We start from the raw sequence: 21933 nt of genomic DNA, 5'->3' as shown, positions 1-21933 counted from the left end.
CAAAAATATGAGAACCTCTGCTCTAATTCAACTAATTTTCTGGGTTCCCAAATCCCTCAGAATACAGTCAACAAGATGTTAGTCTGCCTATGCTGAACATCTCTAATGTTCAAGAGCTTTCAGTGATGTGGAATCAACTGAAAAAAGGTACAGTTGTATATCTGAGGCATGTTTACTTAGCTTCATGAAGAAAAACCAAAAAACCAAAGCCTGTAGGGAGAAAGCCAACTTGTGAAAGAGAGCCAGTAGAGAAAGGAAGGCCAAGAAAACTTTTCAGTTAGTTCAAAGGGATGCATTCTGTGCTATACTCATAGTCTTCCCTCAACTTAGTGATTATAAAAATCTTCACAAAAATAACTATAAATGCTAGAAATGTATAAAACACTCATGAGGTCAGGGGTGATCAGCTTACATTTCCTTTCACACATCTCAGTACTGCCTAAGACGACTCATTTGCTAACCTATATAAATTTCAGTTGAACACTTTTTAGGTTCAATCAAAGGCAAATATCCCATGGTTTTAATATTGCCCAGACCCAAAAATATAACAGAATCTAAAAGACACATATACTCAAGGATGCAAAAAACAACAAACAGAGATATAAAGTCCATGACAATCAACATGAGAATCAAAAAGGATGAGAAGAGCTTGAAGGCAAGGAGTAGAAAGAGGAGAAGGAAAAAAAAAACCTAATCTCAACAAGCCCATCTAAAGGAACCAGAGACCTGGACACAGTCGCCTCCAACCTTCCAAGACCTAACAGACTGAAAAGGAGCAAGGTGGGATTTGAAAATGATGCAAAACTGGTTGTTAAAAAAAATCACAAGTAAAGTATAATACTCAGTGCCAGGCAGAGACAGGCATTTCAAATATTTGGAGAAACAAATATTTGCACAAATAAAGACATTCATACAAAGAGGATGTGAGTCCCCGCTTCCAACCATATCATCCAAAGCATGTAGGTCCCCATCAACCAACTTTCTTTGCATTTAAGCTCAGGCTAAAAATCTAACCTTATGAAAAGCTGAGCCCTCTCAATAACCCACACTGGCCGCCTAGCCCAGTTCTAGCTCAGCGAGGCCCAGCAAAGTTCCTTCCCTAAGAACTGTCATTTCTCAAATCCAGCACCCATGAGTCAGTGCCGAAGGAAAAAACAAAGTTATTGGGAGCGGAGGCAAAGAGGCCAAGGGGTGGGAAGAAAAACTATTTCTGATGTACAGAAAGGTAAAAAACACTCCAGCTCTGGAATTATACTATTCCTAGATAGACCAAATGAAAATAAAACCTATTTCTATTTATCATTAAATGAACAAAAATAAAAGTCTACCAACTTAAGCCACCAATGACTGAAAGGAGTTTTTTGGTTTTCTTTAACTTTTTTTCACCCCTGGTTTTCCATTACATCTCAGCCTCTCATTGTTGCAGCACTACCGATGAAGTCTTAATAGCAAAGAACTATGCTGGACACCAAAATTCTGCTTAGTTGATCTGTATTAGATTCAGTTTATCAGTATTTGCAAGCACACATTTATTTCATTTTTCATTACTTATATTTAAATGATGTGTAACGTTCTTTTCCTCCCTTCAGAGCCTGCTTTTCCAAACCTTTTTCTCGTCTGCATTCTAAGGTACCCTTTTTCTTTCCTTTAGTTCACTTTGCTACCGAAGTAAAACAGGGTCTGCAGGGAACTGATATAAAAGGGGCAGGTTTATGGCAAATAATACCCTACCTAAGATATCCTTTATACCATGTGTTGTCTACAGTCAGGTAGCAATTCCTTTCATGCCTCTGAGCCTGAGTAGAACCCGTGTGCTGACGCTATGCTCACATTGTTGATGCTAACAACCACCATCATGTTTCCTAGAGGTTCAGGAGTGTTCCCAAACCTGCTGAAGAACATATCACAAAGTCCTCAAAGCCACAACCATCATCAAGCAACTGAGCTCTTGTTCCTATCAGTTCAGGAATTCAAGAGTCTCAGGTACTCCCTAATCCCCATGACCCGGTTCTACTCAAGCTAAAAATTCTGTAAGGCATTTTTAGAAACTGTAGTTTCAGAATTCTATTAGCTCTCCTAAAAGGACTCAACATCAAACAAACTTTCAGCCCAAAACAAATTTAGCTGGCATTCTGCCAAATAGCTATAAAAGGCTGCTGTTGTACAACTGCCCTGAAATGAAGTTGGCCAAATCTAAATGAAAAATGATAAAGCTCCAAGAATAAGCTGTCATTAAAAGATACATGCTTCCTCAGAAGAAATTTGCTGGCGGTTTGAAAGCTCAGATTCAAAGGGCTCTTGTCCCTTTATAAAGATTAAACTAAAGAAAGTAAATCAAACTTGAAATGTTCAAAATTCCTGGGGATTAATAGTCCACTTTTAACAAAATGCTAAAAGAAAAATCTTGTATTGAATAATGCAGTTTCTTCAATGTCTCCCAAGTAACTGTTCAGCTTATTTTGGAAGCATTTTTGTTGCAGGTCTTGAATGTACTTGGGTACCAAGGAAAAGACACCTGTGCCTGGCAGGTCGTACACTACTAATTCGCCCAAGGTACCAGAAAAACAGAAGATGCTGTGATTTCTGGACACGATTTTCTGCTGTGCCAGGTAAAAGAGGTGAGGTCACATGCCCTATACAGCTGCGGCTCAGCTTTTTCCGAGCGATGTGCAAGCTCCTCGGACAGAATTTTGCTAGGAATTCGGAGAAACAGGCAGGCTGAGAGGAATTCCTCTCGGCACCGTTATCTGTACTTTCCAGCTTCCTTTTCCGACGGCCTCGCGCGCATCCTGGGTCTCCATCCCGCCGATGCTCGGCCCTCCCTGGGCTCCAGCTAGCCAGCAGAGGACCCTCCCTACCGCCCCGCGCGGCGACGCCCCGCCCGTGGGTCAACTGGGTTCCGCCTGCCGCCCGGCCCGGCCGCTACGGCCCCGCCCGCTGCCCTTCCGCTCACTCACGCGGGAGGCCGCGGCGGCGTCTCCATGGCGGCTCCTCTCGGGCTTCAGCTCTACGGCGCCCGCCGCCGCCAGCACCATTCCAGCTGCGGACGCCTGCCCCGCCCGCCCGTCGCGCCGCGTCCCATCCGCCCGGGCGCCAGCCCACCGCCGCCCCGCACCCGCGCCTGCACCGGCACCCGCTCCAGAAGCGGCCCCGCTTGCCGGCCCAGCTCTGCAGCCGCACTTCACGGGCGCTCTCCGCCTGCCGGCGATGCTGGGGGCGGAGCGGCAGGAGGGCACTTCCGGGTGTGACGCGCCCTCAAGACCCCGCCCCGCCTCTTCCTGCCGCCGCCGAGTGGGCTCCCAGGGTGGGTTCGCCTGCCCGAACCCTGGAGCGGGAGACGTGAGGGCGGGATCTGGCGGAAAGCGCGTGGTCCCGGTGTTCGGCGTTCCCTGACTGCTCCACCCCACAGGCGCGTTTGTTTTGTCCTCTCGCAGTTTGCCGCCAGGTAGGCGGGAGGAGTGGGCGTAGCCGATCCTTCCTTTACAGATAGTGAAACTGAGGCAAGAAGAAATGGCTCGCCTGTCCAGAGTCCCAAGCAGGAACTGGAGCCTCACTTCTCAGGCTGTGATCCCCTCGTTGCACTTACTGGGAGAGATCTGCAGCACTGTAATGGGATGCAGAGAAAAATTAGGTATCCGTACCCGCGCACCTGCCTGCCATGAAAATACCGAATAGTCAGGTGAGACCGGAAGCCAAATGGTGGTCAAGGAGTGAAGTCGCTCAGTCGTGTCCGACTCTTTGTGATCCCATGGACTATAGTCTACCAAGCTTCTGTGTCCATGGGATTTTCCAGGCAAGAGTACTGGAGTGAGTTGCCATTTCCTTCTCCAGGGGATCATTCCTGACCCGGGGATCGAACCCAGGTCTCCTGCATTGCAGGCAGACGCTTTACCTTCTGAGCCACTAGGGAAAGGCCTCTCAAAATATGTCATATAGAAGAGATGGAAGAAAGCGAATCTTGAGTAAATCAGAGTGCTCAGGGCAGAGGGAAGAGCAGTGCAAAAACTCCTGGACCTTGAAGAAATGAAAGAGTACAGTGCGGCTGATGGTCCCCCAAGTATGCCGCTGGCAGTGGTAGGATCTGGAAACTTGTTAGAAAGGCAAATAATCGAGGCCCATTTCAGATCTGAATCAGAAGTTCTGAGAATGAAGCCCAGCAGCCTGTGCTGTGACAAGCCTTCCAGAGGATACTAAGGTTTAAGGACCTCTCTGGCATCTGAGCAGTCAGGACAGGAGACAGTGGAAGGAGATGGTGTCCCGCATGTAGTGACAGATCAAATAGGTCTGGTAGGCCTTTGAAAAGATTTCAGCTTTTATTGAAAAGAGAAACAAATGCTGTGAGCAAGGTGATCTGATCACAAAAAGGATGACTTTGCTGGGATTTGTTTTAAAATCCTCCACCAAAATAGGGAGGGTAGGGAATGGAAGAAAGAAGATAGCAAAAATGTTAATGTCATTTATGTGTAAGCTGATTCTTCTGTTGCTATATGAGCCACAGATCCAAGAAAGCAAACAAAAAATTAACTGCTGGGATGATCAAAGTGATAGAAGTTTATAGATTCTGATTTTTCGGAAAATATAAAGCAGATCAGAATTACTGATAGATTAAACATGAGTATAAGAGACCAGAGTGAAAGGTGATCTCAAGTTTTGTTCTGGGCTCTTAGGAGAGTGGAGTTGACATTTACTGAGATTGAGAAAATAAAGAAGAAACAGATTTTATGTGGAGAGGGGAGTATTTATCAGTTCTGATTTAAACACAGTTAAATCTGAGGTGTCCGCTAAGTATCCATGTGTGGATAGGTGTAGACATTTAGATATCTGGAGTGAAGTAAGACAGAAAGAAAAACACCAATACAGTATACTAATGCATATATATGGAATTTAGAAAGATGGTAACAATAACCCTGTATGCGAGACAACAAAAGAGACACAGATGTATAGAAGAGTCTTTTGGACTCTGTGGGAGAGAGAGAGGGTGGGATGATTTGGGAGAATGGCATTGAAACATGTATAATATAAGAAACAAACTGCCAGTCTAGGTTCGATACAGGATACTTGGAGCTGGTGCACTGGTATGACCCAAAGAGATGGTATGGGGAGGGAGGTGGGAGAGAGGTTCAGGATTGGGGACACGTACACCTGTGGCGGATTCATATTGATGTATGGCAAAATCAATACAATACTATAAAGTAAAAAAAAATTTAAAAAAACGACAGCAAAAAAAAACTTCCTGCTTTATAAGGTCATTGTAAGAATTAAAATAATCAATTTTAAGTATATGGCACTGTGTATAATGGAATCACTTCATAAATCTTCATTGCTATCATTCATTTCAGTTCAGTTGCTCAGTCCTGTCTGACTCTTTGGGAGCCCATGGATTGCAGCACGCCAGGCTTCCCTGTCCATCACCAGCCCCCGGAGCTTGCTCAAACTCATGTCCATCGAATTGGTGATGCCATCCAACCATCTCATCCTCTATCGTCCCCTTCTCCTCCGACCTTCAGTCTTTCCCAGCATCAGGGTCTTTTCTAAGGAGTCAGTTCTTCACATCAGGCGGCCAAGTCATTGGAGCTTCAGCTTTAGCATCAGTCGTTCAATGAATATTCAGGACTGATTTAGGATGGACTGGTTGGATCTCCTTGCAGTCCAAGGGACTCTCAAGAGTCTTTTCCAACACCACAGTTCAAAAGCGTCAATTTTTCAGCATTCAGCTTTCTTTATGGTCCAACTATCACATCCATACATGACTACTGGAAAAACCATAGCCTTGACTAGACGAACCTATGTCAGCAAAGTAATGTCTCTGCTATTAAATACGCTGTCTAGGTTTGTCATAGCTTTTCTTTCAAAGAGCAAGCATCATTTAATTTCAAGGCTGCAGTCACCATCTGCAGTGATTTTGGACCCCAAGAAAATAATGTCTGTCACTGTTTCCATTGTTTCCCCATCTGTTTGCCATGAAGTAATGGGACCAGATGCCATGATCTTAGTTTTTTGAATATTGAGTTTTAAGCCAGCTTTTTCACTTTCCTCTTTCACTTTCATCAAGAGGCTTTTTAGTTCCTCTTCACTCTCTACCATAAGGGTGGTGTCATCTGCACATCTGAGGTTATTGATATTTCTCCTGGCAGTTTTGATTCCAGCTTGTGCTTCAGCCAGCCAGCATTTCACATGATGTACTCTGCATATAAATTAAATAAGCAGGGTGACAATATACAGTCTTGAAGTACTCCTTTCCCAACTTGAAACCAGTCTGTTGTTCCATGTCCAGTTCTAACTGTTGCTTCCTGACCTGCATACAGACTTCTCAAGAGGCAAGTCAGGTGGTCTGGTATCCCCATCTCTTTAAGAATGTTCCACAGTTTGTTGTGATCCACACAGTCAAAGGCTTTGGCCTAGTCAATAAAGCAGAAGTAGATGTTTTTCTGAAATTCTCTTACTTTTTCTATGATCCAGTAAATGTTGGCAATTTGATGTCTGGTTCCTCTGCCTTTTCCAAATCCAGCTTTAACATCTGGAATTTCTCAGTTCATGTATTGTTGAAGCCTATCTTGGAGAATTTTCAGCATTACTTTGCTGGTGTGTGAGATGAGTGCAGTTGTGTGTTAGTTTGAACATTCTTTGGCTATCATTGCTATCATTATTTCTACACATTTACATTACTATCAGTTATACTTGATTCAGTTGGGAACTGAGGTTAAGTGCTAGACCCAAGAGATACATACTAACTTAGATTTGATCAAACCGTTGGTCGGACTTTCTTCTTCTACATGCAAGCAGAGTGAACAGGACTGTTTAATCAGCCATTTTAGAAGCTCTCTCAGGACAAAACAAAAACATAAAATTCTTCTAATGCTTTTGTGTCTTCCCACCAAAATAATGTTATAGGTACAAGTAAATACTGAAAAGTGAGGCTATATCTATCTGACAGGTGAGCACACAACTCAAACCATAGCAGTTTCACATCCTCCCCTGGATTATGTCTGGTGCAATTCTGTTTTTTCCAGTACAATTTTCTGCTTCTTAAGGGATCCAATTCAGCTAGCATGTGAAATGTCTACTCAAACCTTTTCTCTTTCACACCAATCCCTAAATTCATAGGCCTGAGAAAGAGTATTTTTTTTTATCTTTAAGCTTGCTAAGAGTTAAGTATCAGCCCACATGCTCTAGTATTCCTAGTGTGATGGTCATGGTGCATTTGAAGATGGTCCATTTTCCTAATTCAATTCTCTGCCCTGACTCCACTCCCTGCAGAGAAGAGCAAGAACCAGGTCCACAGCTCAATATCTCATCTGTGAGTCTTGAAGCAATTTGAAAATTTGTTAGTTTATACCGAACCTTTGTTGTTTTTTTTGAAAAGACAAAAGTGATAGGACCTTTGACTTTCAGACATAAGCATACATGTTTAAGAGAAGTAGCAATTTATGAGCCCAGTTTGCATTTTCATCTTTGTATGGAGAAGGAAATGGCAACCCACTCCAGTACTCTTGCCTGGAGAATCCCATGGAGGGAGGAGCCTGGTAGGCTATAGTCCATGGGGTCGCAAAGAGTCGGACATGACTGAGAGACTTCACTTTCACTTTCACTTTCATGGGACAAGTAACTGCACAAAACTGGTCCTTGGACAGATACAGTCTCAACAGTTAACCTCATCTCACCAAACAAGAAAAACAAACCTTGGCAAGATGGGCACAAATCCATCTGTCAGGGATGGGGGGGAGACTTTTATTATGTCTTCCATTATATGTCAGTTTCACCATTTTCTGAAGTAAAAGATTATGAGGCCACCAAAGACTTCCAAATGCTTTGGAAGAAACTGTAAAACTCTTAGAGGAAAACATAGGCAGAATACTTGATGACATAAATCAAAGCAAGATCCTCTATGATCAACCTCCTAGAGTAATGGAAATAAAAACAAAAGTAAACAAGTGGGACCTAATTAAACATAAAAGCTTTTGTGCAGCAAAGGAAACTATAAACAAGGTGAAAAGACAACCCTCAGAATGGGAGAAAAAAATAGCAAATGAAATAACTGACAAAGGGTTAATTTCTAAAATATACAAGCAGCTCATATAACTCAATGCCAGAAAAACAACCCAATCAAAAAGTGGGGAAAAGACCTAAATAGTCATTTCTCCAAAGAAGACATACAGATGGCTAACAAACACATAAAAAGATGCTCAACATCGCTCATTATTAGAGAAATGCAAATAAAAACTGCAATGAGATATCACCTCACACCAGTGAGAATGGCCATCCCCAAAAAGTCTACAAATGATAAATGCTGGAGAGGGTGTGGAGGAAAGGGAACTTTATTGCACTATTGGTGGGAATGTAAGCTGATACAGCCACTACAGAAGACCGTAAGGATATTCCTTAGAAAACTAGAAATAAAACCACCATATGACCCAGGAATCCCACTCCTAGGTATATACCTTGAGGAAACCAGAATTGAAAGAGACACTTGCACCCCATGTTCATTTCAGGACTATTTACAATAGCTAGAACATGGAAGCAACCTAGATGTCTACTGACAGATGAGTGGATAAGGAAGTTGTGGTACATATACACAATGAAATATTATTCATCCATAAAAAGGAATGCATTTGGATCAGTTCTAATGAGGTGGATGAACCTAGAGCCTATTATACAGAGTGAAGTAAGTCAGAAAGAGAAAGAGAAATATCCTATACTAACGCATATATATAGAATCTAGAAAGGTGGTACCGAAGAATTATTTTTAGGGAAGCAATGTAGAAACGGACATAGAGAACAGACTTATGGACATGGGGAGAGGGGAAGAGAGGGTGAGATGTATGGAAAGAGTAACATGGAAACCTACATTACCATAAGTAAAATAGATAGCCAATGGGAATTTGCTGCATGTCTCAGGGAACTCAAACATGGGCTCTGTATCAACCTAGAGGGGTGGCATGGGGAGGGAGATGGGAGTGAGGATCAAAAGGGAGGGGACATGTATACTTATGGCTGATTCGTATTGAGATTTGACAGAAAACAAAATTGTAAACCAATTATCCTTCAATAAAAACATAAATAAAATTTATTTTTTAAAAAAAGACCAAGACCACCAAAGACTTCCTATCCCCATTTCCATTGGCATAAGAACTAATTGGACATGCTGAAGTGTTTGACTCCCTTCTCAGGTTATTAGCTCCAACCACCTACCAGTTTTTATTTAGATGAGCTCGTGACTCCCCTACAGAGGGATGAGATCTTATCAATATAGAAGTCTATTCACTTATTATACTGTTGAAATAGAACAGGTGCTGTATTAGTAACCATTACCTAAAGTGAATGGAAGTAATTAGAATATACTACTGGTAAATATGCCAACAAATTTGGAAAACTCAGCCGTGGCCACAGGACTGGAAGAGGTCAGTTTTCATTCCAATCCCAAAGAAAGGCAATGCCAAAGAATGCTCAAACTACCGCACAATTGTACTCATCTCACATGCTAGTAAAGTAATGCTCAGAATTCTCCAAGCCAGGCTTCAGCAGTACGTGAACTTCCAGATGTTCAAGCTGGTTTTAGAAAAGGCAGAGGAACCAGAGATCAAATTGCCAACGTCTCCTGGATCATGGAAAAAGCAAGAAACTTCCAGAAAAACATCTATTTCTGCTTTGGTGACTATGCCAAAGCCTTTGGCTGTGTGGATCACAACAAACTGTGGAAAATTCGGAAAGAGATGGGAATACCAGACCACCTGATCTGCCTCCTGAGTAATCTGTATGCAGGTCAGGAAGCAATAGTTAGAACTGGACATGGAACAACAGACTGTTCCAAATAGGGAAAGAAGTGTGTCAAAGCTGTATATTGCCACCCTGCTTATATAACTTATATGCAGAGTACATCATGAGAAACACTGGGCTGGACGGAGCACAGGCTGGAATCAAGATTGTGGGCAGAACTATCAATAACCTCAGATATGCAGACAACACCACCCTTATGGCAGAAAACAAAGAAGAACTAAAGAGCCTCTTGATGAAAATGAAAGAGGAGAGTGAAAAGTTAGCTTAAAACTCAGCATTCAGAAAACTAAGATCATGGCATCTGGTCCCATCACCTCATGGGAAATAGATGGGGAAACAGTGGAAACAGTGTCAGACTTTATTTTTTGGCGCTCCAAAATCACTGCAGATGGTGACTGCAGCCATGAAATTAAAAGATGCTTACTCCTTGGAAGGAAAGTTATGACCAACCTAGATAGCATATTTAAAAACAGAGACATTACTTTGCCAACAAAGGTCCATCTAGTCAAGCCTATGGTTTTTCCAATAGTCATGTATGGATGTGAGAGTTGGACTGTGAAGAAAGCTGAGCGCCAAAGAATTGATGGTTTTGAACTGTGGTATTGTAGAAGACTCTTGAGAGTCCCTTGGACTGCAAGGAGATCCAACCAGTCCATTCTAAAGGTGATCAGGCCTGGTGTTCTTTGGAAGGAATGATGCTAAAGCTGAAACTCCAGTACTTTGGCCCCCTCATGCAAAGAGTTGACTCATTGGAAAAAATCCTGAGGCTGGGAGGGATTGGGGGCAGGAGGAGAAGGGGACAACAGAGGATAAGATGGCTGGATGGCATCACCGACTCGATGGACGTGAGTTTGAGTGAACTTCGGGAGTTGGTGATGGACAGGGAAGCCTGGCGTGCTGTGATTCATGGGGTGGCAAAGAGTGGGACACGACTGAGTGATTGAACTGACTGAACTGGAAGTGAAAGTGAAAAAGTTGCTTAGTCATGTGTGACTCTGTGACCCCATGGGCTGGCTGTATAATCCGTGGAATTCTCCAGGTCAGAATACTGGAGTGGGTAGCCTCTCCCTTCTCCAGGGGATCTTTCCAGCCCAGAGGTCGAACCCAGGTCTCCTGCACTGCAGGCGGATTCTTAACCAGCTGAACCGCAGATGCAACCATGCAGAGGAACAAGTCTGCGACAGTAGCTGGTAAGTCAAATCAAACGGTTCAGTAGGACTAATGACATGATCTGGCAAGCACAAACGGCACATGGCGAGAATCTGGAAGCAAAGAATTGCTCCTGTAAAGACTTAATTTCACCAAAGAATATAAAACAATAAGAGTCCTTGTAGGAATACCAGTGTAAAGGTAGCAAAATGAAAAGCATCACTCATTCAAAACTGATATTAGGAAATTCTTTGGTGATCCAGTAGTTAGGAATGGGTTTAGTCCCTGGTCAGGGAATCAAGATCCCACAAGCCACATGGACAGAAACAAACAAACAAAAGGCATATTAAAGAAGATGGAGATGTTCTAAGAAGTCTTATTTTTTATCCTAAAGGATTAGTCTAAAATGCATTACTTGAGTTGCTTTTCTAATTTTAAATCAGGGTTTTGCTTTTATTCTTTTGATTTGGAAGCAGCTTAGTGTACAGAATATATTATGAGGCATTTCAAATTATTCTTGTGAAACTTTGCTATTTTTCAAATGGATTTTTGAATACATGAAGGTATTTATTACAGGCTTTGTGGTGTTAAATGCGGTAATGTTAGTCTGCTCGAGACCAGTAGAAAATCCTTAATTGAAGGAATCTTTCATTGCTATGAGTCCAGTTTATTCTACAAATGTCACTTCCTTGTTTTTGTAATCTATAAGATACAAATCTTACTTCCAGCACAACACATCTGCCCATTATCCTGTATCAGACATTCCTGGAAAAATGAAAGCAAACTGTTTGCTGTAAAGTTCAATTGGAAATCTGTTAGAACTGGTACAGGAAATATCCCCAAATAGACTTCACACTAATGTATATCAGGTAAGAAGTTTCTCTGCACTTTTTTAAGAAAAGGAAATTTGCTTAATCTATTTTTGCTTGTATATAGTTATATGGTATCTATTTATATAGTCTGGTGATGTAATACCTCATTATAGAATTACCCAGGACTAAACATCATAAAGGTCCATCTAGTCAAAACTATGGTTTTTCCAGTAGTCATGTATGGTTGTGAAGTTGAACCATAAATAAAGCTGAGCACCGAAGAATTGATGCTTTTGAACTGTGGTGTTGGAGAAGACTTGCAAGTCCCTTGGACTGCAAGGAGATCAAACCTGATCCTAAAAGAAATCAGTCCTGAATATTCATTGGAAAGACTGATGCTGAAGTTGAAGCTCCAATACTTTGGTAGCCTGATGCGAAGAACTGACTCAGAAAAGATCCTGATGCTGGGAAATACTGAAGGCAGGAGGAGAAGAGGACAACAGAGGATGAGATGATTGGAAGGGTTCTCTGACTCGATGGACAAGAGTTTGAGCAAGCTCTGGGAGTTGGTGATGGACAGGGAAGCCTGGCGTGCTGCAGTCCATGGTGTTGCAAAGAGTCGGACACAACTGATCAACTGAACTGAACTGAAACATCACAAACATCTTTCTACACAGTCAGCAATGCTGGAAGAAGAAAAAGCAAGTAAAAGCGCTTGACAAATTATGCAAAGCATTATGAGCTTGGTGTCATTCATCTCAAGTTATACACACACACATACTCTTCTACCCACAGTTTCTGTTTGTTCATCACTTATAACTACTAATAGCATGGACCCTAAGCTAAATTGAGAAATAAGGGGTATTTTTGCTATTCTCCTTTTCTCCAGTGTTCCCCCCTTTTTTTTTTCCTTTTGGCATCCATATATCTATCACCTGTGACCCTCACCATCTGCAGGACTCTACTATCTTCTCTTCATCCCTAATCAAACTTCAAAGTTATCTAGTATCACTTAGAATGATTAGTGGATTACACTATAACACAAAGGGGGTAATATTGGTATTGTTTCATATCATATTGCTATTATTTTAGCCAAATAATATGTTTATACCCTATCCCCTAGTCTTATTCCTCCTAGAATGCTTTCCAGTGCATTTTACATTATTTCAATAACAACATTTTTGACAATAAAGTGTATGTCCTTTTCATTAATAGAGGTATTTCTGTATAACATTGTCAAAGGAATGGTTTAATAAAGGACCACTCTGAGAGAGAGGAAAAATATTTTTCTTAAACTCTAGACCTTTTGAAACCAAATCTCTAAGAGCTTGTATATTTTTTTGTTGTTCAATTTGTTCATATGGTAATGTGAAAAGAAAAGTCTTGAGTTTCCACATAAATCCTAAAATTTGAGCTTAGCCCAAGTCTTGGAATTATTTTTGCAAGTAAAGATCCTTTGCCAAGAAATCCTTTCTCATTCTTAATCTGGTACTAGTCAGCTTCTGGATGCAAAGAAGCATATTTAATGCAGGATCTAAGTAGTTAGTCAATTCTTGAGGCATCCATATTTCTTCATTTTTCTTCTTAAGATTTTGGTAAGGATCCAACCCAAGGAATAGAATTGAATCCATTCTGCATGTGTATGAGAACTATTCTTCATTGAACTAAAAATGAACCTAAGGTGCCAGTTTGAAGTCTTTGTTAAAAGCCAGCTAAAATTAAGTCAAGAAAAAAATATTCCTAGTCATATTTTCTGAGGCAAAATGATTCAGGCAATCTTATGTATTATATCAACTTACTTTCTATGCAAGTCAGGGGAGATACTGATGATGTGTTTTAAACTTCAGCTACCTCTGCACCTTTCTTGTTTTATGTTTCCCCAAAACTGTTACTGCCGCTGGACAAACTATGTGTTCTACTTATTTTTTTCATTTATTGCCTAACTTCTCCCTTGGAACATAATATCTATGAAAGTATGGATTTTGTCTTCTTAGTCATTGCTAAACCCACAGGGCCTAGAAGAGTACTGCAAATAGTATGCCCACAGCAATACTGTTGGATGGACAAACCGGCATGGTTGTGTACACCAACCAAAAAATTTACCTCCAAAAACATACATTTTAACTCAAGTTAATGCAGTGTGCATTTTAACAGCTATAAACTATATGTATGTGTTAGTTTTCTTTTTACTTTTGGAAGCATAAAATCAGTGCTTCTTGGAAATAAGGAAAGTGAAAGTGAGAACTATTCTCACTCAGTCATGTCTCTACATAGGTTGGCATCCCAGTGTTGCTTTCTTAATTTTTAAGTTTTAAAGTTGTGCAAATAATACATGATTTCATTCTTATAGTTAAAATTCAAACCATAAAGTGAAAGTATCCATCTACGTCTCCTCAAATCCTCTGTGTAAACAGAGATTACACATATTAACAATTTTATGTATCTTTTCAAACACTTTTCAACACAGTTACATACATGTGTGGTACATATAAAAATACATGGGTTTGTATTTGTTTGCTTCACATAGATGGAATCATGCTGTGTGGTAACATTTAGCCTGTTAGCACCTGCTAAGGAAGCCTTACTGCCAATTTGCTGTAGCTTTGGGACCCAGGCAGGGGGAGCTGAGCTGCCAGCTGCTGGTGCATCCAGGATTTTAACTGATGCTAATTTCAAGCATCAGTGAATAGGAAGATTGTGAACATCAGAAGTTTGGCTGATGAATCAAATAGTACCCTGCCACATAAACACTCCATTGTATCTTAGTACCACAGATAATTTTCTCCTCTTCTCTCACCAAAGCAAACATACTCTTTTGGAAATCTTATTTTTACTTTAATCCTGAGGGAGCAAGATTCAAAGTCACTACTTCCCCAGTAAAAGTTAGTTTTTTAAAATTAGATTTACATTTCCAGAAATCTTTAGTGTTTCTAGACTCACTATGTCTTTTTTCACATCTTTTGTTTCAATCTGTCATTTTTCTCTCCATATTTTTTCATCCCAGTTATATCATCTAAAAAGAAGGCTTTTGCTTTCAAATTCAGGATGTGAGAAAGGTCTTGAAGAGATGAGTTTGGTGAATATCTGTTCATTTTATGTTGGTCAAGAGCCACTGAAATTTTATTCTTTTGTATTTTGGTTCCTGATTACACTTCCCTAAAACTCTAGTAATAACATGCCTATTTATAATGTTTACTTTAAAGCATATTTAAATATTGCAGTAACTTGCATTTTTTTAGCACAATCTACTTTTAAAATTCTAACTGTAAGAAGCTATATATGTTCATAATTACAGTTTATTTGAATGTATAGTATTTTTGGAACAGTGAAGTACCATACTTTGGGGAGGTGGAATCAAAATAATTTATGTATTTTTAAATGAACTAAAGTTTTTTTAATGTTCACTGTCTAGAGTAATTTTAAAATTCATTATTTCTATTTTATATCATAATCTGTGAATTAAAACATCTTTGTACAAAAGAATCTCACTAATGTGGTTTTCAAAATCCATGTCATATGGCCACCACTAACTACTTTGTAATTGTGGTGATTAAATCATCATTGAGAGATTTCTCTTATACTGAATTTAATGCCAATTAACTTTTGCAAATAAGTGGAAGTGTCCTTAAATGACTAGCTAAAAATTATTTATATTTCCTCAAAAACTTGTTATAGTCATGTTATTAGGAAAAGATAGCTGAAGCCATTTTGAAAACTCACCAGATTTATTCATCCAATTTCATATGGGAGTATGACCAAATTGAAAGGCATTCAGGCAATATTTCAGAATTTTCTCCAGTAACTTATTCTATACTTTTATAGTCCTTTTTAAGATTCAGGACCTAGCTCTGTTTGCTTTGGGGATATATTCAAAAAATAACCTGTCTGGGAATAGCTTGCCCACCCTGAGGAAATGAGATATACATACCTAAAATTATAGGGGAATATGATTCATGAGTGAAAAGATAATTTGGGGGTGAAATTATCCCAGAAGCACTTTCTGGAAGACATATAACTTGATCTGGGTTTGGGGAGACATATAGGATTTGTATTAGTGGAGAAGAAAGGAAGCAATTTCCAAATGTGCTGTGTCACTTCAGTCGTGTTTGACTCTATAGACTGTAGCCTGCCAGGCTCCTCTGTCCATGGGATTGTCTAGACAGGAATACTGGAGTGGGGTGCCATTTCCTACTTCAGGGGATCTTTCAACTCAGGGATCTAACCCATCTCTCTTCCATCTCCTGCATTGGCAGGTGGGTCCTTTACCACTAGCACCACCTGGGAAGCCCAATTTCCTCATACAGGGAAGGAAAAAACAATTGGTGGATCTGGCAGAAATAACAGATCTGCCCTAACTGGAATTGAATCTAGATAGCATATTAAATGGAGAAGTCAATGGCACTCCACTCCAGTACTCTTGCCTGGAAAACCCCATGGATGGAGGAGCCTGGTAGGCTGCAGTCCATGGGGTCGCTAAGAGTCAGACAGGACTGAGTGATTTCACTTTCACTTTCCAGTGTCATACATTGGAGAAGGAAATGGCAACCCACTCCAGTGTTCTTGCCTGGAGAATCCCAGGGACGGGGGAGCCTGGTGAGCTGCCGTCTATGGGGTCACATAGAGTCAAACACAACTGAAGCGACTTAGCAGCAGCAGCAGCATATTAAAAAGCAGAGACATTACTTTGCCAACAAAGGCCCATCTAGTCAAGGCTATGGTTTTTCCTGTGGTCATGTATGGATGTGAGAGTTGGACTGTGAAGAAAGCTGAGAGCCGAACAATTGATGCTTTTGAACTGTGATGTTGAAGAAGACTCTTGAGAGTCCCTTGGACTGCAAGGAGATCCAACCAGTCCATTTTAAAGGAGATCAGTCCTGGGTATTCATTGGAAGGAATGATGCTAAAGCTGAAACTCCAGTACTTTGGCCACCTCATGTGAAGAGTTGACTCATTGGAAAAGATTCTGATGCTGGGGCAGGAGGAGAAGGGAACGACAGAGGATGAGATGGCTGGATGGCACCACCGACTCAATGGACGTGAGTTTGAGTGAACTCTGGGAGTTGGTGTTGGACAGGGAGGCCTGGCGTGCTGCGATTCATGGGGTCACAAAGAGCTGGACACGACTGAGTGACTGAACTGAACTGAGATGAAGTTGGACAGGCAAGGCAAGGTGTTTTCCCAAATCCTGAGTTGGGGTGGTTTTAAAATTGATCTAATAAGCTAAAAGACACTGAGGCTGTTTAACAAGGGATTAAACATGCAAGCATTACTTTAGTGAGATTTTTTTTCAGCTGAAGTGGAAAGACTGGTTGGGAGATTTTAGAAGGAAGGGCTTTGTCAAATATATATTACACATGTATCAAAAATATTAAAAAAATAGATGTGTCCTGTGATGGCCCTTCTACTCCTAGGAATTTATCCTAAAGAAGTTATCACAGGTGCACATAATAAGTCATCTGTCAGAATATTAAATCAGTATTTCATACAGAAATAAATTGGAAATTTAAATTGACCAAAGGGTGACTGGCCAAATATTATAATACCACCATATTATAGATTATTAAAATTGTTACAAGATAAGACTATTTAATGTTGTAGAAAGCTGACACTGTTGGAAGGAAAAAGGAAGTTACAAAATATTCTGTATAGTATGACTCTAGGCATGTGCAAGGAGAAAAATGTGCACATGTGTGTTGTATTGTGCATGCATCTCTGTGCATAATGAGTAAGTTGAAAAAATATGACACACTTTAATTATATGGAAAATGCAATTTTTGTCCTTTTCAATATGTTTTCATTGATATTATCTTTTCTTGCCAGAACATGAAGCATTAAACAGGCCCATCACTCTTAGAAAATAAAAAAAATCCTTCAGTCAATCATAGTGCTAGTAAGCCACAGCTCAGTCTTAAGTAATATTCAAAATTCCAATTTTAACTTTGTGTTAATCCTTCTTCCTTCCCCAACCTTCAACGACTTCAGTCTGAAGTGTTGTAGGGAGGAAAGTTGAGGAGGGGGTGAGATACCTTTGTAAAATGCCTCAGATGACTCACCAGAAAATTTTAATTTTAGAACCATCTCTAAAGCCCAGACTAGTAAATCAACCTCTCAATTTGTTTCATTACATCTTGTGAAAAATGGAACTAATAATACTTGGCCTACCTATATCTGAGATTTATTATGAATATCAAATTATATCTTAGAAGCAGAATTATTTTGAAGCGTTAAAGAGTGTTTAATAGTATATAATCAAATGCCAAATTCAGACTTAAACTGAAGAAAGAAGGGAAAACCACTAGGCCATTCAGGTATGACCTAAATAAAATCCCTTACAATTATACAGTGGAAGTGAGAAATAGATTCAAGAGATTAGATCTGATACATGAAGTGCCTGAAGAACTACGGACGGACGCTCGTGACATTATACAGGAGGCAGGGATCAAGACCATCCCCAAGGAAAAGAAATACAAAAAAGGCAAAATCACTGTCTGAGAGGCCTTACAAATAGCTGTGAATAGAAGAGAGGGAAAGGCAAAGGAGAAAAGGAAAGATATACCCATTTGAATGCAGACTTCCAAAGAATAGCAAGGAGAGATAAGAAAGCCTTCCTCAATGATCAATGCAAAGAAATAGAGGAAAACAATAAAATGGGAAAGACTATAGGTCTCTTCAAGAAAACTAGAAATACCAAGGAAACTTTTCATGCAAAGATGGGCACAATAAAGGACAGAAATGGTATGGACCTAACAGAAGCAGAAGATATTAAGAGGCAGCAAGAATATACACAAGAACTATACAAAAAAGATCTTCACAACCCAGATAATCATGATGGTGTGATCACCAACCTAGAGCCAAACATCCTGGAATGCAAAGTCAACTGGGGTTTAGGAAGCATCACTATGAACAAAGCTAGTGGAAGTGATGGAATTCCAGTTGAGCTATTTCAAATCTTCAAAGATGATGCTGTGAAAGTGCTCAATAGGCCAGCAAATTTGGAAAACTCAGCAGTGGCCACAGGACCAGAAAAGGTCAGGTTTCATTCCAATCCCAAAGAAAGGCAATGCCAAAGAATGCTCAAATTACTGCATGATTTCATTCATCTCACACACTAGTAAAGTAATGCTCAAAACTCTCCAAGCGAGGCTTCAACAGCACATGAACCATGAACTTGCAGATGTTCAGGCAAGATTTAGAAAAGGCAGAGGAACCAGACATCAAATTGCCAACATCCGTTGGATCATTGAAAAAGCAAGAAACTTCCAGAAAAACATCTACTTTTGCTTTATTGACTATGCCAAAGCCTTTGGCTGTGTGGATCACAATAAACTGTGGAAAATTCGGAAAGAGATGGGAATACCAGACCACCTGACCTGCCTCCTGAGAAATCTGTATGCAGGTCAGGAAGCAATAGTTAGAACTGGACATGGAACAACAGACTGTTCCAAATAGGGAAAGAAGTGTGTCAAAGCTGTATATTGCCACCCTGCTTATTTAACTTATATGTAGAGTACATCATGAGAAACACTGGGCTGGATGAAGCACAGGCTGGAATCAAGATTGTGGGCAGAACTATCAATAACCTCAGATATGCAGAAGACACCACCTTTATGGCAGAAAACAAAGAACTAAAAAGCCTCTTCATGAAAGTGAAACAGGAGAATGAAAAAGTTGGCTTGAAACTCAGCATTCAGAAAACTAAGATCATGGCATCTGGTCCCATCAATTCATGGCAAATAGATGGAAACAATAACAGATTTTATTTTGGGGGCTCCAAAATCACTGCAGATGGTGACTTCAGCCATGAATTAAAAGATGCTTGCTCCTTGGAAGAAAAGTTATGACCAACCTAGACAGCATATTGAAAGCAGAGATGTTACTTTGCCAACAAAGGTCCGTCTGGTCAAAGCTATGGTTTTTCCAGTAGTCAAGTATGTATGTGAGAGTTGGACTATAAAGAAAGCTGAGCACCAAAGAACTGATGCTTTTGAACTGTGGTATTGGAGAAGACCCTTGAGAGTCCATTGGACAGCAAGGAGATCCATCCAATCCATCCTAAAGGTAATCAGTCCTCAATATTCACTGGAAGGACTGATGTTGAAGCTGAAACTCCAATACATTGGCCACCTGATGCAAAGAACTGACTTATTGGAAAAGACCCTGATGCTGGGAAAGATTGAGGGTGGGAGGAGAAGGGGACAACAGAGGATGAGATGGTTGGATGACATCACCGACCAGTGGCCATGAGTTTGAGCAAACTCCAGGAGTTGGTGATTGACAAGGAGGCCTGGTGTGCTGCAGTCTATGGGGTCGCAAAGAATCAGACATGACTGAGTGACTGAACTGAACTGAACTGAATCAAATGTAACCCACTGGTCTAGCAATCTAAAACGCAAATGCCCACAGGCAGCTAGGAAGTTAACCTAAATGACCAGATCAGGCCAAGAGTAAGATAATAGGACCTGACATCTGCCCTTGATGTAGAATAACAATGGTAGGAAAGATGGAGAACTAAAGATGGAGCACTCAAGAAGTTCCTCCTTGGATCTGAGCAGCTATTGCCAATGTTTCTATATTCTCTCATATTTCGAAGGAAGCCCCAAATTCTTATTTTTATGTGAGATCTCATTTTCCAATGTTAATAACTAATTTAAATATCAAATACCACATAGACCAACAATGTGTAAGTTGAACTAATAATGAATAAGGGCTAGATTCAGTCTCTAGGATATTGCTTCATCATTCTGAACAAGTCTGTAAACAACTTGAAGGCAGATACCTTGACATCCCTCTGTGGTCTCAATATTTTATACAATGTCTGATATATTTGGTGCTTAATAAATGCTGGTAAAACTATGGATGCATGGTGCTAACTATTTCTGCAGGTGAAGGTGTCTAACAACTCAACACTGCCTTTGGCTTTGTGCATAGGGTTCTTTAGTTTTTCCTAAATTATTTATTCATTTATTTATTTCCGGTTGCCCTGGATCTTCATTGCTGCCTGTGAACTTTCTCTACTTGCAGTGCGTGGGCTTCTCATCGCAGTGGCTTCTCTTATTGCAGAGCACAGGCTCTAGGAACATGGGCTTCAGCAGTTGCAGCATACTGGTTCAGTAGTTGAGGCGCATAGGCTTACTTGCTCCACAGCATGTGGAATCTTCCCTGGCCAGGACTGAACCTATGTCCCCTGCATTAGCAGGTGAATTCTTAACCACTGTACCACCAGGGTGGAGAAGGCAATGGCACCCCACTCCAGTACTCTTGCCTGGAAAATCCCATGGACAGAGGAGCCTGGTAGGCTGCAGTCCATGGGGTCGCGAAGTGCCGGACACGACTGAGCGACTTTACTTTCACTTTTCACTTTCATGCATTGGAGAAGGAAATGGCAACCCACTCCAGTGTTCTTGCCTGGAGAATCCCAGGGGCGGCAGAGCCTGATGGGTTGCTGTCTATGGGGTCACACAGAGGCGGACATGACTAAAGTGACTTAGCAGCAGCAACAGCAGTACCACCAGGGAAGTCCAAGGGATTCTTTACGTATGTACATTTAACTGTAACAATCCTTCTTTGTATTTTTTCCCAGTTTGTCAAAGTAGAGTAGGGAAAGGAAGTAGAAGAAAGCTAAAGGAATAGATAGAAAATAAGAAACCAATGTGAGCAAAGAGAGAAGTTAAATAAATAAAACCATAAGATATTTAGTTATTTCTGGTGCTCTATCTTATATGGAGGTTAGACTGGTCTGATTGAAGTGAATAGATTTAACTAACTTTAGATCAATGAGAAGAAAAACCACACCTTATTTATGGGATGTGAGTGTCTCTGGAGGGATGGACAGCAGGTAATCAGAGAAGACTTCCTAAGGGTGGATGTTATTTCATTGAATGAATACCTTTTGAATATTTACTGTGGAATGCATCAGCAAGCAAAACAAAGGCCTCTCACCTTCATGGAATTTATTTTTAGTAGAGAAGACAGACAATTGACATAAAAATTAGAAAATTATATATGGTGTTAGAAGGTGTGCTTGTCAATATTATGTGACAGTTGGCTAGGGTATAGTCCTTAGTTATATGGTTTCCTAGGTAATCTGGGTAGGGCTGATTCCATTAGCTGAAAGACCACGAGAGCAGAACGGAGGTGTTCCTAAGAACATGAAATTCTCCTAATGGATTGCAGTTTTGGCTCATGTGGACAAGTTTTA

The 21933-nt window shown here is 40.6% G+C and overlaps 1 protein-coding gene across 1 annotated transcript in view; it reads right to left on the bottom strand.

The window, feature by feature from the left end:
* Positions 1 to 3170, bottom strand: part of KLHL2 (kelch like family member 2) — a 168376-nt gene extending 165206 nt beyond the window's left edge. The window contains exon 1 of the mRNA XM_040251321.1: positions 2958 to 3170. Within this exon, the coding sequence (XP_040107255.1) occupies positions 2958 to 2983 (26 nt within the window). The 5' untranslated portion in view covers positions 2984 to 3170. The remainder of the gene's footprint in view (positions 1 to 2957) is intronic.
* Between the last annotated feature and the right edge of the window lie 18763 nt (positions 3171 to 21933).

The sequence above is a fragment of the Oryx dammah genome, unplaced genomic scaffold (genome assembly GCF_014754425.2).
Source record: "Oryx dammah isolate SB20612 unplaced genomic scaffold, SCBI_Odam_1.1 HiC_scaffold_12, whole genome shotgun sequence".
Lineage (NCBI taxonomy): Eukaryota > Metazoa > Chordata > Mammalia > Artiodactyla > Bovidae > Oryx > Oryx dammah.
This window is presented reverse-complemented; position numbering and strand designations above follow the sequence as displayed.